The sequence below is a fragment of the Phyllostomus hastatus genome, unplaced genomic scaffold (genome assembly GCF_019186645.2).
Source record: "Phyllostomus hastatus isolate PE091 unplaced genomic scaffold, TTU_PhHast_1.1 phas_scaffold_11, whole genome shotgun sequence".
NCBI classification, from domain to species: Eukaryota; Metazoa; Chordata; class Mammalia; order Chiroptera; family Phyllostomidae; genus Phyllostomus; species Phyllostomus hastatus.
In genome coordinates, this window is record NW_025334005.1 from 4,911,678 (window position 1) to 4,927,996 (window position 16,319).

The following is a 16,319-nucleotide window of genomic DNA, read 5'->3' on the forward strand; positions in this document are numbered from 1 at the left end:
TTCAAGCACCTCCTGCGGCGGCCACTGTGCTGTCTGAGAGCGGGCTCCAGCCTGTCTGCAGCCTCCAGGCGTTACCGTGGACTGAAGTAGGGGAGGGCGGCTCACGGGCTGGTTGCTTAGCTGGTAGCCGTCTCCCCTGGCCCCGGCCCCGGCCCCCACCGCCACACCTGGGCACCCCTGTCACTCACCTCCACCCAGGCCGCTGAGCCCTGCTCTTCGTTGGGCAGCATGAACCCCCCCTCCCCCCAGACCCAGCTGAGGCACCGAGAGTGGCATAAGCCTTTCACCTTTGCCCGCCACTGGTTTGCAATGGAAATGGAACCCAGTTCATGGCCCGGGAAGAAGGGGGCCAGGGAGGAGAGGATTATGGGAAAGGTATTCTCCCTTCAGAAAAAGAGACAAATGATGGACAACACCTGTCTTTACTGCTTCTAACCATTGCCAGGTGAAAATGTGTCCCTCGTGGCTGTTGGGCCCAGAGCAACCATCACAGCAGACACAGGATCAGCGTGGTGGAGAAGCCTGGGTCTTCGGTGGCCTTGGTGCACTGCTGTGCTGACCCTGAGTCACCTGCCTCCTGGTCCAGGGACAGGGAGCGTCCAGGCTGCTGAAGCCCCTTTTTCATGAGTTCTGCTTCTCCCAGCCCCATGCTTCCCAAGGGCCATGGGTTCCTGGGCCCCCCGAGGCCAAGGTATACACTTTCTAGAAGCTTCCCCATGGAGTACAGCACCCTGACGAGCCTGCCCCATGGCTCCTGTACTTCCTGGAGTTGCTACGAGTCAAGGGCCTGTGTGGCACCTGGGGGTGGACAGCTCTGGGCGCTCCTGCCTCCCCTTCCTGGTGTCGGGACACTTGTGCGGGGCCTGGGCACGTTGTAACGTGGCTTTCAAGCCCCAGTGACCCCATGATTTCATGTATGTAATTATGGGCCTGTCCCTTCAGAGAAATCCTGAGTCTCCCTATAAAGCATGTTCAGCCCTGGCTAGTGGCTGAGTTGTTGGAGCGTCAACCTGAGGCACCGCGGTGGCCAGCCTGACCCCCGGGCGGGACACACACAGGGAGCAACTGAAGTGCATGGATGAGTGGGGAAACGAAACAATGCTTCTCCCTCTCTCTCTCTTTCTCTCTCCCTTCCTTCCTCTCTTCCTGAAATCAATTTAAAAAATATTAAACCTATTTCATATTCAGTTGTTCTTAGTATCATAAGGAAAGTGAAAGTGGAACTCTCAGCTTCCATATAAAGCCTGTCCCACCAGCAGCACCCACCACACAGCGCCATGGGCTCCGAGGTAAGTCCCCGCACCTTCCTGTCGGTGGCTCTGGGCGGCGGGCAGCTCCCCTCCTGCGAGGGCCCTGCCTGTGACCCCAGCCCTGTGACCTCCAGAGCTTGTCTTTGGAGGCTTTTAGAGAAAACTATGCTGTTTCAAAGTCTCTTTTTTGGCAGGACTGTGAGGTCCTCAGGCAAATGAGCCTTGTCTCTTCATCTGGCACCATGAGGGGACCTGGGGTCCCCAAGAAGAGGGATATGTGGGTGTCCAGGCTGATGGGGGGAGCTGGGAAGCGAGCGAATCCCTGGCCTGTCTCCCTCAGCTGCCGCCCAAGGTCGGGGCCTTCTCAGCCCCAGTCTGTTCTCTCCCCTCTTTGCTCCAACACAGGCGGCCCCACCTGGTACTGAGCCCTGGAATTTTAGCGTGCTGAGTCCACAGATCCCCTCCTGTCACCCTGGGGTCCAGACTCACACACGTCCCCAGGGGGGCAGGCCGAGCTCCGTGTGTGTTTAACTGAGAAGGAGCCGCTGGTCTTGGGCTACTCCTGGAAATGAGGGGGTTCTGGGAAGGCGCACTGCACACTCCAGCGCCCGTCCATCTGCATCCTGGGTCCAGGGCAGTGCTGTGTTGGGGGAAAACAAAACCGGGCAATTCCCTGGGGAACGGTTTCGGACCCAGACAGGGCCCAAGCTCTCCTCTGTCTGTCCTCTGCTACTGTGGACAGTGCCCTGCCCTGGCCTTAGTTAGACATTAGATCCAGAGTGAGAAATCACCCAAACCTCATTCCCCCTCCCCAGGTGGAGCCAGCACTGGGCCCGCCCTGCCCTGGGCACAAAAAGGAGGAGCTAGGGAATCCCAGCCCCGCTGACTGCCCCACTTTCCTCCTCCTCACACACTTCCTTCCCTCCTACTGCAACCTGCCTCCTAGGGGGATCCTGGAGATGCAGGAGGGAGGGCCCAGCACACAGGGACCTCCCTGACTGGAGCTCAAAGCCCAGAGGGGTGCAGACAGGCACAGGGACCTGCAGGGCCACGTGGTCTTTGTGGGGAGAGGTACAGGTCCCCAGGGACTGGGGACCCAGACAGTGTCAGCTGAGCCAGGCTGGGGACTTCAGGGCAGCTTCTCAGAGGAGGGGTGTCTGTCTGATGGGGGGAAAGGAGACATGGGGGTGGGGCAGGGGGAGAGGAAGATAGAGAAGCAGATGTGTGTGCAGAGGGGCAGAGGTGGGAGTGAGCTGAGTGGTGAGAGGGTAAGTCCTGCAGTGGCCTGGGCTACAGTGTGCTGGGAGGGCCGGGGGGCCAGGAAGGGTCGGCCTGAGGGGCCTGAGAGCTGCCCACGGGCCAGCCTGAGTTCTGAGGCCAGAGGAAGGTCATTTCCAGGTGGGCCCTGTGGGAAGCCACAGTGGGTGTTGGGGAGACTGGAGGGGGAGGGGAGGCACAGGAGGAAGGGAGCTGCTCAGGACACCATGAGGGTCACATAATGGGGAACTGGGAGGCCCTGAACCAAGTCATCTGTGAGGAGATGAACAAGGATGTGAATCAGGAGAAAGTTCCAGGGTCAACACCGGTGTTGGGTGTTGGCAGGAAGGAGGGCAAAGGGAAGCTGACCCCTGGCCTCAGATCAGGCGTCCTGGGGTGAGGGCTGTGGGGGGGCTGCTATTTGCTGAGGTCAGGCAGAAAAGGAGAGTAAAACAGAAATATTCTCCAGTCACGAAATGGCCATTCCGTGGGCAGAACACTTGGGCCCAGGAAGGAGCTGTCAGAGGGGAGGGGGCAGGGACGCAGGGACTGGGAGACCCGGGGCAGAGAAGACCCAGTGCAGCTGCTTTCCCGCCAGGTGCTCCCTGCACTCCCTGCCCCCTCTCTGAGCCTCAGTCTGTGAACCAGCGCAAACGGGTGCTCCACACACCCTCACCAGGTGATGAGCACCAGCCAGGGGTCCCCAGGCCTAGCGGGGTCTGCAGGCAGGGCCTTTTCTGGGGCCTGGACATCTGTGTACACCCTTCTGGCATTTTCTCTTGCAGGTCAGTAGCGAATGCAATCCTGGAGACCTGATTGAGATTTTCCGTGATAGCTACCAGCACTGGGCGCTCTACATGGGAGATGGCTACGTGGTCCATCTGGCTCCTCTAGGTAAGGGCTCTTGGAAGTGTGAGTTTCAGAAGTTTCATTAACATAACGAGAATAACTCAAAGCCAAATGCCACCATGGGAAACGAGTTCGTTTCTCCCTGAGCAGTGAGTGGGCTCACCATACATCCATGTGGATCCCACAGGGCCTGCAACGGCAGGAAAAGAGGTTCGTGGGCACCCCAGTGCAGCCGGCTGCTTTGGCATTGGGGGCTCTCCAGCTGGGTGCCTGGTTACCTGGGCAGGTAAGGGTGATGTCACTTAAACCAGCAAAGGCTCTGAGTGTCTGTGGTCACGTAAAGGACAAGGTTCCTCTGTCCTGGGCATTCACGTGATTTCACAGAAAAGGTGTCCTGAGCGTGGACTTAGTTGCCCTCAACAGAAGCAGCTCTTGCGGTGACATGTCACTAAGAACATGCTCTCACAGACACACCTGCGGGCCCCGAGCGCTCTCTTTAGGTCCTAGAGAGCAGGGGAGGCAGGACGGCCCACCAGGTCTGAGGGGAGTGCGGGACGCAGGTGTGCATGCCGTCCAGGACGGAGGGATGCTGGGGTGGGACTGCTGACTGAGGGCCAGGGCTGCGTGTCCCGCAGAGCCTGTCACCCTCACCTTGGACACGTGGGTTTGCACTGTCCCCGGACGGAATCTGTTGTCAGAAAAATCTTTGCATCTTGTCCATTTTCTGTAAGCTCTCAGCGACCCTGACAGAGTTGTAACAATGTCTGAGCTGATGGAAACTAGTGAATGCAACCCCCCTAATCAGGGCCACACTTCGGGAGGCTTGGAGCAGAGGGCAGGGCTGCAGCCCCTGGGGTGTGGGCTGTGTCTGCACGTTCGAGGGGTGCTTCTTAAGGGAGGAGAGCATAGTACAAAACTTGGACTTCAGACTGGAACGGTAAACTGGGAACATTCAGTTGCTGTGCGCACTATTACCCCCCCACCCCACCTAGCACATGACACCTGGAACCAGTGGGATGGACTTGGGGCCCCAGCAGCTGGCAGCTCCAGTGTGGGCCTCTGCACTGGCCACAGCGCTGTCAGGAACACCTGAGAATGTGTCCCAGGTCCAATATTGATTATACGAGGGGGGTCTAAAACAACACAATGTATTTATGGAAAAGGTGTATTTATTCTTACATGTGTAAACTTCCGTCGTCTTGAAAGTACTCTCTGCTGGATGCAGCACAACCATCAAGACCTTCTTTCCACTGCTCAGACCTGCTTTTGACTTGTTGATTCTGATGCCTTTCAGTGCTGCTGGCTTTTGTGTTACTTCTCCCACATCAGCAAAACACTTCACTTTTAGGACCTTTTCCACCCAGGGAAACAAAAAAGTTGCTTGGGGACAGATGGGGTGAATAGGAAGTGTGGAGCACGGGGCTCATGCGGGTTTTGGTCAAACACGGTGGGCGCTCAAACGGCTCTGACCTCTTCAGGAAATGCACAAGGTCCCCGAGAGGAACGGAGAACAAACACGGTTTCCAGTCATCGTTCACGGCGGCTGAGCCGGGGCACAGCCAACATGCTCATTATCGGGGAGGGGGCTGGTCAGCTAGACGGGGACCATTCTCATAACGGAACACAAGGCAGCCACTGGGCACCCCAGCACTAACACCATGAAAGCACATCACAGCTTGTTGAGTCAAAGGAACAAAATCTGTGACTCCCCCAGTCCCGTCTGGGAAGGGACGGACAGTGAAAGCTCAGGAGCAGGTTCCAACCTCCCTTCCTTCTGGTCTCACCCTCTCTTCCCCCACCCAGTAGTCCCCCAACAGCAGTGCCTGATCCCAGTGTCTCCGATTCCAGGTAATTATCCGGGGGCGGGTTCCTGCAGCGCCGGCTCCGTTCTGTGGCAGACGGCGGAGGTGAAAAGGGAGCTGCTGACTGATGTGGCAGGGAGCTGCAGATATCGGGTGAACAACCGGTTGGACAAGGAGCTAAAACCACTGCCTGTGGAGCAGATTCTCAATTCTGCCAAGAGGATGATTGGCAAGAAGTTTGCCGTACGGTATTACCAGGAACAATTGTGAGCACTTTGTCACCAAACTGAGATATGGTGAGCCCAAATGCCAGCAGGTAAGACCCTCTCTGGGTGGTCCCTTTTGCTCCTGGAGGTCTGCTTCAGGTGGGGCGACCAGGCGGTGCACCCAGAGGGAATAGTTACCCTGAACGATGCAAAAGCGGGCTCTGGGGGATCCCCTGTGGCAGGGAGGCAGGACATCTGAGAGCCCTTCTCATCTGCTTCTAATCCTCTCGGCAACTTTGTACACGTCACCTCCTCCCTGGGCCTCAGTTTCCCCATGTGTAGAAGAAGAGGTAGTTGGAGGATCACTGGGGCTCTGGCCAGCTCTGTCTCTTCAGGGTCCTTGGCCTGTAAGACCCCCTAAAGGCAGCCCATGGGGCCCCTGTGTGTGGTCAGGGAACATCTGGGCCCACCCAGCACCATGGCAGGCCAGCTCTCCTAAGGCCCCAGAGAGCACTGGGGCAGGGGGTGCCCAGTCAGTGGGACCATGTGCCAGCTCAAGGACACCTTTGTTTCCCACCTGGGCACAGCTTTAACCCCTCCCCCTCCCTCTCTTCCCAGTGTGTTGTCCCAACACACCCAGCTAGTGAGGGGCAGGAGCAGGATTCCAAGCCCAGTTGCCCTGCTCTTCACTGCTGAACCACAGCGCCCCCAGATCTGGGGTCCCGAGACTGGGCAGGCAGGGGCCTGGGTGAGAGAGAGTGGGGGCAGGAGGGGCAGGTGTGCAGGGGGTAAGGGTTCGATGCTGAGGTGGGGTGTGTGTGGCCAGCCAGACGTCCAGGTGGGCATGTTGAGCAGCAGATGGACATGTGAGTCTGGAGTTCAAGGCTGAGGGGCACTGGAAGGCAAAGTTTCCAGGCTGTCCTTTTCAACAGTCCACAGTGTGGCCGTGGTTTCCCAAGGTCTCCCCTCAGCTTCTACCACAAGCGTCCCCTTATAGGGGTGGCTCCAGGTAGAGCCCAGACCACACAGCCATTCCCACCTTGACCCCAGAGCTCTGGGCCCAGGACCCCAGGCACAAAGCCTCCTCCCCACCCACCCAGGCCGGGAACACACGGCCTCCCCCAGGGAGTGCACACAGAGGACTCCATCAGCCCCTCCTGCCGGTTGGCGGGACAAATCCAGACAAGCCCACACTGAGAAGTGGTCCCCACTTCTGTTTCCCAGGGAATGGGGCCAGCATCCTGTGTGGGAGAGGACCCTGGGCTCGCCTTGGGAGGGAGGGAGGACTTGCCTGGACTGGCTGTGGACTCTGACACGGGCTGCCCACTTTCAGGTTGAAAATGCCGTGATGGGAGTTGGGCTGTTTGGAGCCTTAGGTGCAATTTTTACTATTGTATTGAATATAATGAAGACCTGATCCTGCGCCAGTGACAGCCTGAAGAAGCCACAGGATCCTGCCCTCGAAGCCGCTGAGCAGCGGACCGCCCCCACCTCCCCTGTCTCGCTGACCCCAGCTCTCAGGCAGCCTGCAGTTCTGTCCCTCGCTTTCCCTCTCGCTGACCAAGGATGGAATACTTCTACCCAGACCTAGAATGAATAAATGTATCTGCCTTTCCCTTCACAAAGGAATTCCACTGTGTGTTGTGTAGACTTCTAACCCAGACGGGAGGAGCTTCGGCGCCTGTTGGGGACACCAGCAAGCTCTGGCCATGTGGCCCTGGGTGATGCTCCTGACTCCCAGGCCTCAGGTCCTTCTCTCCCAGATGGGCCGGGGTCTGCGTCCCGGTGACAACATGAGGGCCGGGTGAGACAGTGGGTGGGAGACCCCTGCCCCTGTCTGGTCTGCAGCAGGAGCTCAGAGGACCGTCCCCGAGGTTCTGTGCAGACTGACCCTTGTTCCCACTGGACATCACTCCTTTCACTCTCAGGGGGCAGAACACGAACACGAGATTCTCCCCCCACCACCATCCCCCCATGGAGTCCCGCCCTCTGGTACCTGGGGCCCCTCACAAGGCATGGCCCTCCCCCAGTGACCTCTCTCAGGCAGTCCCCCTGGTAGAAAGTGCTGCTTTTCTCTTTGAACTCTGGGGCCTCCTCCTCACCACCTGTGACTAGCAGAGGGAATGCTCTCATCTCTGGGCGCCCCCCTTGCTCAGGCTCCAGCTGTCCCCAGGGTGAATGCTGAAGACCCCCACTCCCACACTGAGGACAGGACACCCCTCTGTGGGACACTGGGATGGGGGTGCCTGGTGTCACAATTGGCCCAAACTCGTAGAATGGGCAGCAGCGAGGGCGGCCCCTGAGGTAGACTAAGGACCTGGGTTATGATGCTGTGTCACTGCAGGTTCAGCGATTGTGACAAGAGTATCCCCTCTGGGGGCTGTGGACAGTGGGGAAGGTGCTCAGTGACCTGCTGCCTCCTTCCTGCACCTGGACTGGGACTGTGTGCATCCCAGCTGGGGAACCTCACACGCCCCAGCCAGGAATTGAACCCACAACCTAGGTGTGTGGCCAGACAGGGAATCAAACCCACTGTATTTTGGTTACAGAATGACACTCCAACCAACGAAGTTTACCAGTTGGGGCAGCACAATCATTTTAGATGACATATTTTTTTTCTTTTTAAAAATGTCTATGGAATTTATGGGGGTGACATGAGTTAATAAAATTATATCAGTTTCAGGTGTATCGTTCTACAACACATCATCTGTGTGTTGGATTGTGTGTTCACCACACAACATCATCTTCTACTGTTACAGGGTGCAGCCAAGAAGGGGCCCCAAATAGGGATTTGTAATGGGGCCCAGAACTCAGGGTGTCCAAGAAATATTTGAAAAAAATATATATGATGTCCTCACCCCCACAAGTCTGAGCTGGGGGATGGGACACATGGAGCAGGGCCATTCAGAGCTGTTTTGTACAGCAACAGCTTTGCAGCTAACCTCTGGCGTGGTCATTTACAATATCTGTAACCTTTAGCTGGTTTCACAGATATGTTAAACAGCTGTGGCCATGCTTTGAGCCAGGGGGATGGAAGTGACTTTCACCCAAGATGCAACTGGAAGGCAACTGCCCCTGGTTGCAGAGCCTGTGTGAGAGCTTGGAAATGATTGTCTCCACACCACAGGACCACTCCTGCCCGGACTTACTATGGCAGCCCAGTAAAGCTGGAGGAATGAGGGAATGCTGGCAGGTGTGACTGATTGTGGGAGCAGTCAGAAATGGAGCTGCAGAGGAAGATTAGGGTGGGCATTTAAACCCAGCATCAGCAGCCATACCAAGAGGGACCACACAGCTTTGGCAGAGTAGGTTGGGACCACAAGGCTTGGGCAAGAGTTAGGACCATGTGGCTTTGAGGTGCTCTCTTTTTCCACGTGGCTTAGGCAGCAGGAGACACTTTGCCTGGAAGGAAAGGGGAGAAAGGACTCTTGCTGGTGGGCCATGAGAAGGTGCCACATGGTTCTGGATTAACTGGAGATCATGGTGGTGACACAGTGGATGGTGCCAGAACAGAGGAGCTGCCTGAACCATAGACCTCTTCTCCTTTGCCTGAGATACCATACCCTGGACTGGGCAAAGGGGAGAAGAAAGAACTGTGTGCATTAGTGCGTATTCTAAAGAATTTTGGTACTTTAATGAAGACATTAGGTCATTACTTTAAGTCTGTATAACTTTTAAATAAATAATTCCTTTCCTCTTCAACCATCTCTGGCATTGAGAGACGTCTTTCCTCTGGCAGTAGGCAAAGCGAACCTAGTAGATGGGGGGAACCCTTGGAGAAAAGGGGGGATCCTTCTGGTAATAGTACATCGTTCACTCCCCCCAGGTCTGCTCTGTAACACTACCACCACCATTTATCCCCCTTTACCCTCTCCTACCTTCCCTCCCCTCCCTTCCCCTCTGGTCACCACCCTCTGCACCCAGCCCTGCCCAGCCTTTCCCCTCTGACAGCGGTCAGTCTGTTCTCTCTGTGCGTGTCAGATTCTACTTTGTTTGTGTTGCTCATTAGATTCCACATGTGAGTGAAATCGTGGTGCTTGTTTCCTCTGACCAGCTCATCTCACTTCACATAATGCTCTCAGGACCATCCATGCTGTCCCAAAAGGGAAGATTTTGTTCTTTTTTATTTCCAGTTGGTATTCCATTGTGCAAATATACCACAGCTTTTTATCTACTCATCGACTGATGGGCACTTGGGCTGTTTCTAAAACTCAGCTATTCTGAATAACATTGCGATGAATATAGAGGTGCAAAAACATAGATCTTTTAAAAAATTAACCACCTCAGGCCTCGCCAGGTGGCTCAGTGGGTTGGAGGGCCATCCCATCACCAAGACGTTTTGGGTTTGATTCCTGAACAAGGCATGTCCCTAGGTCGCGATTTTGATCCCTGGTCAGCACATGTACAAGGGGCAATTGATTGATGTTTCTGTCTCACATCAATGTTTCCCTTTTCCCCCCTCCCTTTCTCTCGTTGTTAAAAATAAAATCAATAAATATATCCTTGGACAAGGATTAAGAAAATATTTCACCATGCAGAAAGAACCTCTGCTACTCCCTAGTGTGCCCTGGGTGGGGTCTCAGAAGGGCCGGGTCCCCAAGTTCTCCCCCTTCCTCCCCAGCTTCTGCCACCAGTGGCCCTACTGAGTGGCCAGTCGATCTGGCCATTGTCTACAGGCACCACTGCAGCCAGCAACACACTCTGTCTTAAGAATTCGGGGTGTCACCTCCCCTGGCTGTACCTGCCCACACAGGAGGAAGCTGGCAGGCCCTTGACCCCCTCCATGCAGGAGAGACCAGGCTGGACCCTCACACAGGGCTCCCCTGGAGGCTCAGGCTCTCAGAGGCTGAGGGACAAGTGAGGAACCTGTCCACGCTGCTACCCAAGGGGGTCGTGTGCCGACTCCCAGGCTGAGATGTCAGCCTCCATGTGGGGGTTCCAGAAGGGGCCATGCTTGCCTGGTTGCTGCCAGGCTCCCTCCAGCTCAGGGGCCCAGCTCTGTGAGGCCCAACAAGCAGGAGGCTGACACGCAGGAGGAGGCTTCCCACCTGGTGCAGTCTAAGGCTCCCCGCAACAGGAGAGGGAGCTTGGGGATCAGATCCTGTGAGTGTGGTGAGCCCCGGCCTCTAATTCCAGGGAGCAAATCTCCCCTGGGACAAGACCCAGGGTGTCAGCAGCTCTGGAGGGACCAAAGGTCAGTGCCAGCTCCACCCCACACCACAAGTGCCCCAGTAGCAGGGGTGCTTAAAGATGGAGGTGGCTCACCCATTACCCCCTCCAAGTGGACCTACCTCTGCAGTCTAGCTTAAGCTGCATCAGAGCTGATTTGCCTAGTGAGGTCACCTGACCCATCAGCTATCAATTACCACCCTGAGCCAGGCTGCAGTGAGCTGAGCCAGTCAGAGTCTCTCTCAGGAACTTGAACAGGGACCAGGTGCTGCAGGCCTTGCGGGACATGTAGCTGAGCTGATGTAGGAGGAGAAGGCCCAGCATGGTGGGGGCCATAATGGTACTGATTGTTTCTGGAACCGAGAGACACAGAGTAACAGGAGGAACAGGGAGCCTCAGTCACAGGGTCTGGGTCACGTGCATGGCCAAGACTCTTCCTCTCAGTTCCAGCTGCTGAGGTCCTGGCCCTGGCAGTCCAGTGGTTCTTGGTCTTGTCCACCCCAGGTGTGTCTGCCCGGCCCCTCCTGCATCCTCAGGCCATGAAAAGAACACACCCCCCCACCCCCCAGAGGAAACCAGAGAAGAGCACTGAATGGCCAGGATGCACCTCAGTGCAGCTGGGAAGGGGCCTGCGTGAGTCCGCTGCACATTCCACCCCCTGAGGGTTTGAGAGCGGCTTCTACAATTCAGACATTTATTCTCACTGGTCCAGAGGCTGAGAAGTTCCACACGAGGATACCCGCAGGTTCGGATCCTGGAGAAACCCTCTTCCTGTCTCGCAGATGGCGCCTCTCCCTGTGTCCTCCCATGGAGGAGAGAGTCTGGTCTCTCTGCATCTTAGAAGGGTGCTGACCCCGTCAGGCCCACCCCTGACCGTCCCCTCCAGGAGCTCCTGTAACCTAATCACCCACCTCCAAACGCCATCCCACTGGGGGTTAGGGCTCCAGCATGAACTGGGGGTGGGGGGACACAAACGTTCAGTCCATGACACAGCCCAGTGTGTCTTTAATAGAAGTCATTTTATGATTTCCCCCAGTTAAATCTCCCTATGTTTTCATTTGCCTCCATTAAACTCAGGTGAAATCAGGGGGGTCAACCTCATTGCCACCAGGGACCACATCGGCCTCGAGGTTGCCTTCAAAGGGCCGAATGTCATTGCAGGATGGTATGAATGTCAGTCCTCGCTGACGGTTAAGTGAGAGCTCGGTGCTGCCTGTCAGGATGGGCGGGGTAGGACAAATGGGAACCTCATTACAAACAATTGCCGCGTTCTGGACTACAAATATGGCTGACAGGAAATATGGCCGCCGTTTGGACTACAAGGAATATGGCGACTGAACTCTGACCCGGAAGAGGTGGCTGCTGTCAGACCAGGAGCCACCAATGATATGTTGCTTCTTTGTTCATAAGGAAGCAATCCCCAGCTCCCATGGAGAGCCAACCCAAAAGGAAACCTCCACCCTTATCGTGTCCCACGCACGCTTTTCTCAGCCCTTTCTCTGTGTGGGCGGAGAAAACCTCACTCAGGAGCATAAACCTCCAAAATAAAGCTCATCTGCCTGTTTTCAAGGCCAATTGGCTGTTTATTCCTCGGCGGGGTCTAAGAAAACCTTCCACTGCCACCGGGTAGAAACAAGGTGCGGGGCCGGATTAAATGAGGTGGAAGGTGGATTCGGCCCTCGGCCCTTGTGTTTGCTGCTTGTGGGTTAAATGATTATAAAACAGGCCAAAGGCAACAAAGCAAACCCGACCCCTGCTGGCTCAGCAAGAATTCTCCCCGTCGACTGGCTGCCGGTGGGACGTTTCCTTGCAGTCACTGCTCCTGCTTCTCTCGCTTGCATCTGTTCAGCAGGAACCAGATGAGGCCCAGGCCCACTCCCAGGATGCCCGCGGTCACACATAGCGCCACGAGCGCATCGGTGACCTGCAGCAGAAGAGGAGGGCATCACACTCAACACTGGGGGCCTGACCACGGAGACTCCCACCACAGCCCTCAGCTCAGCAAAGACCCATCTGGCCCTTGTGCTGTTCAAGGAAACCACAGAAGGGACTCTTGTTGGCAGGGTTGGGGGGTGGGGGGTTGCAAAGGGCAGGTGCTCCAGGACGGCCGGGAAGAGGAGCTTGGTGGGGAAGGAATGAGTGGAAGAGGAGCTGCAGGTGTGAGGAAACAGCAGCCCTCAATAGGTCCTGAAAGTATAGTAAGGCTGCATGGGGAGGATGGAGGGGCAGTGCCCAGACGTGGTAGGTCAGGGCTGGCCAACTGGCAGCCTTGAAGCAAGTGTAGAGTTGGGGAACCCCCCCGCCCCGAGCTCTCGCCACCCAGAGCTGGAAGGCAGGCAGCTTGCTGGGATCGGTCCTGGGTCCCCAGAGCTCAGCCTGCCTCTGGGCACAGCCCAGGCACTCGTGACTGACCTGCTGGACACACTGGTGACTACGAACAGCACTTTGTGGAGTGAGACCAGCCCACTCCCGTGCTGCTAGGGAAAGGGCTCTGGGCAAGGAACCGGGTACTCCAAAAACGCGGACCTACACGGCAGGGATGCGAGGGTGATCCCTGAGGGTCGGGTCCTCAGTGGAGCTGGCCCCAGCCACTGCGGCCCATGCCACTGTGCGATGGCGGTGGACGAGGACTATGAGCATGGCTGCTGTCCAGGTGTCAGCCCTGGGTGGGGACGTCACGGGCCCTGTATTTGTCTTCCTCTGCCCAAAGCCTTATTCATACCCTGCGTTACTTATATTCTCACGTTACAGGGACAAAGCCATACCACCAGCAAGTGACAGGGCCCAGACTGCCTGACATCCCAGCAAGCATACTTGAGCCACCCACAGCCAGAAGGAAAAGTACCCAAAACAGAGACCAGATAGCAGATTTCTGTAGAATATCACAAATCAGACCCACGTGAGAGGTCGGGGAAAGAAAAAGAAACGCACTGTCCCTTTCATTCGGAGACACTCAGAAACGTTTGCAAGTGTAAAAGAGAAACAGGCAGGACAAGAGTTGAAGAGGTGAGCACACCTCACTCAGCTCAGTTCTGATCTGCAGAGTTGACTGGTGTGTCAAAGGATGAGGAAGGGGGCGGGGCAAGCTGGGGCTCAGCAGCCTATGAAATGCAGACTTGCAAAGGTGTTGGGCCAGGGGTCAGCCAGCAGGACAGAGATGGAGGTCAGGATTCCACCCTCCCCTGAGACTGGACCCTTAGGGCCTGACTTCCTGGAGATGGCCCTTCACAGGACGGCTCTTGGGTCCTTGAGGGGGACACTTCTGATGCAGGAGCTACACAGCCACCCCCTGGGGCCCAAGAAGGACCCACAATTGCAAGCCCTTTTCAGTAAATGCTCTGAGGAAGGGAGGTCAGGGCCCATGTCCCAGGCTTGCTGGGACAAAGTCGCTTCTCCTGGCAGTGCTCAGCTTTTTCAGGCAGGCGTCCCAGGGGACCTGGGTGTGTCCTAAGGACAGGGCCTTGGGACAAACGCTCTGCAAGAGTTTGGACAGATCCCTCCTGGGCCAAGGGCTCTGCCATCCCCTCACCATCCCCCCCCCTCAGCCCTCTGTGTTATGGAGAGAGAGACAGAGGGAAGGAAGGAGGGAGAGGGAGAGAGGCAGGCAAGGTAATGAGTTGCCTGCCCTGGAAGGAGTTCAGAAAGAGAGGTGCCAAGGACAAAACACCAGAGATGCACAGACCTCCTGCCCATCCCTCAGAAGCACAGCACGGGGCCAACCACTCCTGAAAAGTGGGAACCTCCCAGATTGGCCCTTGGGGTTCCAGAGCAGATGTGTGATCAGGCAGCATCCCCTGCCCCAGCCAGCCACCCCTCCCAACCAGAAACAGCTCAGAGGAGGGAGATGCTCCAGCAGGCTCACTGCCTGGACTCGGAGCAGGTCCCGGTGGGCCAGAGCAGCCTGCACTCCACCCAGAGGTCCCCATTCCTGGGAGCTCGGGGGGTTCCTTGCCCACCTCCCCTTTCACCACAGCCTTTGTCCTCCCTTCCAAGACAGAAGCTTAACCCTCACCTGTCCTGCATCTGCAGTGCCAGGACTAAAGTGGAAAACACAACAGGGAGCCAAGGAGGAGGGCTGCCTAGGGCCCTGCTCCTACCCAGATGGGGCTTCTGGGAGAAACATGGGACCACAAACCCTCATCTAGGGAGGCTCCCTCCAAGTCTACCTCCGACTTTGGATTACAGCGCTGAACTGAGACCGTTGCAGTGGAAACACGCTTTAATGTGTTTATTTGAGTTGAAAAAAAAAAAAAAGGCCAGGTTCTTCCTAAAGAGTGGTCTGCTTGGCTGACTGGTTGACAAGAACTCCTGGCCTATTTAAATTGCATGGTGAACCTTTTTCATTAACTGATGAGCTAAATGTGCGATTCCAAGGACGTGAAGAAAACAGGTACGTATGTATGCAACGTACCATGTACCGAAAATTCTATCCTTCGCAATTTTTTGTATGTATGATTTTTTATATTTAGTGTCACCTAAAAACGCAGGCAGGGCTATGTAGTTTTCTCAAATTATTTGAGACCAGGAGCCAGTTAACTACTGTATAGGGGTCAAATCCAGCCCAATGCTTCCTTTTATAAAGAAACTTTTTAAACACTCAGCCTTACCCATTCCATTACGTATTGTGCACGACTGCCTTTGTGCTACAGAGCTTCCACAACAGAGCGGAGTGGAGAGGCAGGGGCCACTCGGGCCACAGGGCCTCAGCGCACCACTCCCTGCCCTCCACAGAAAACGCACGCCCGTCCGATGTGACCTGGGCTTCCCCTCCTGCCAGCTCACACTGTGCCCTCCGCTGGCGGTGAGCACCATGCCCGCTCCCTGGCAATCGCCAGCTCACATTCCACTGTCAGATTAGTTCCAGGAATTCAATCACACTCGGCTCAGGAGCCACCTCCTCTGAGATGCCTCCCTTGAGCAGGTGCCTAGGTGCACTCCCACCTCTGCACAGTGGCCGTCAGGGACGAGAGGTGCAATAGCTAACTGTTGAATGACTTTGGGTAAGCCATTGAAGCACTGTTAGCCTCGGTTTCCACACCTGCAAAGTGGGCTTAATACAACCTGGTCGAGGTGCTGTGGAAAGGGGCCATCTCAGGGCCGGGCAGCCACAGAGGCCATGGGTGTGACATCACCCCTAACTGCACTGGTCTGCAGAGCCGACAGTGGCAGGGCTGCTGGCCCTCAACCCTGCCCAACTGTCGTCACACTCTCGAGGGTAGGGAGCCTGTCTCTGCCACTTTGTCTCCTCTGTGCCTCTGTCTCCACCCTGGGCCGGCCCACACTGACACCCCACCACGGACCACTGAGGGAATGGTCTGGTCTGGTCTGGTTCCTGGGGACGCAGCTCAGGCTGGGGACGCACCTGGTCACTGCGGGAGACTCCATAGCGCAGCTGGTTCGCGAAGTGCTCACAGTTCCATGTCCAGATGTCGTACGACATCTCCTGCCCCACAAGGTGCTCTGCCCGCTGGACAATCTTGCTGGGAGGCAGCGGTGGGTACTCGTCATCATGTTTGTTTTTGACAGTGAACTTGTCTGTCCCCGCCACCACAGACAGCAGCTCCTTCTTCACTATGGCTTTGTCAGCCGGCATACACAGGAGGCTGGCCACACTAGTGCTGGAGATCTTACCTGCCACCCACAAAGAGGGAAGAGAGGTATGTCATGGGCAGGCCATGGGGCTCAGAGCAGGCAAGCAGGCAGCCCCACTGCCCTTGGCAGCGTCGGGTATAGGATGAGCTGTGCGAGGGCCTGGCCACCCCACCTGGCTTCAACCTCAAAGACAT

General features: G+C 56.4%; 2 protein-coding genes across 2 annotated transcripts; one reads left to right on the top strand and one right to left on the bottom strand.

Annotated features, from left to right (window-relative positions):
• Positions 1-1,144: 1,144 nt before the first annotated feature.
• Positions 1,145-11,732, top strand: LOC123829226 (phospholipase A and acyltransferase 4-like). Its single transcript, XM_045854745.1, is given in 6 exon segments — positions 1,145-1,289; positions 3,293-3,401; positions 5,205-5,395; positions 5,397-5,474; positions 10,501-10,558; positions 11,611-11,732. Coding segments are annotated over 6 exon segments (570 nt in total). The 5' UTR covers positions 1,145-1,277.
• Positions 11,733-12,346: 614 nt separating this feature from the next.
• Positions 12,347-16,319, bottom strand: LOC123829227 (phospholipase A and acyltransferase 3-like). Its single transcript, XM_045854746.1, has 3 exons — positions 16,298-16,319; positions 15,896-16,164; positions 12,347-12,457 (listed from the first exon to the last, which is right to left on the bottom strand). The coding sequence occupies exons 1-3, from the start codon at positions 16,317-16,319 to the stop codon at positions 12,347-12,349; spliced, it is 402 nt and encodes a 133-aa protein (XP_045710702.1).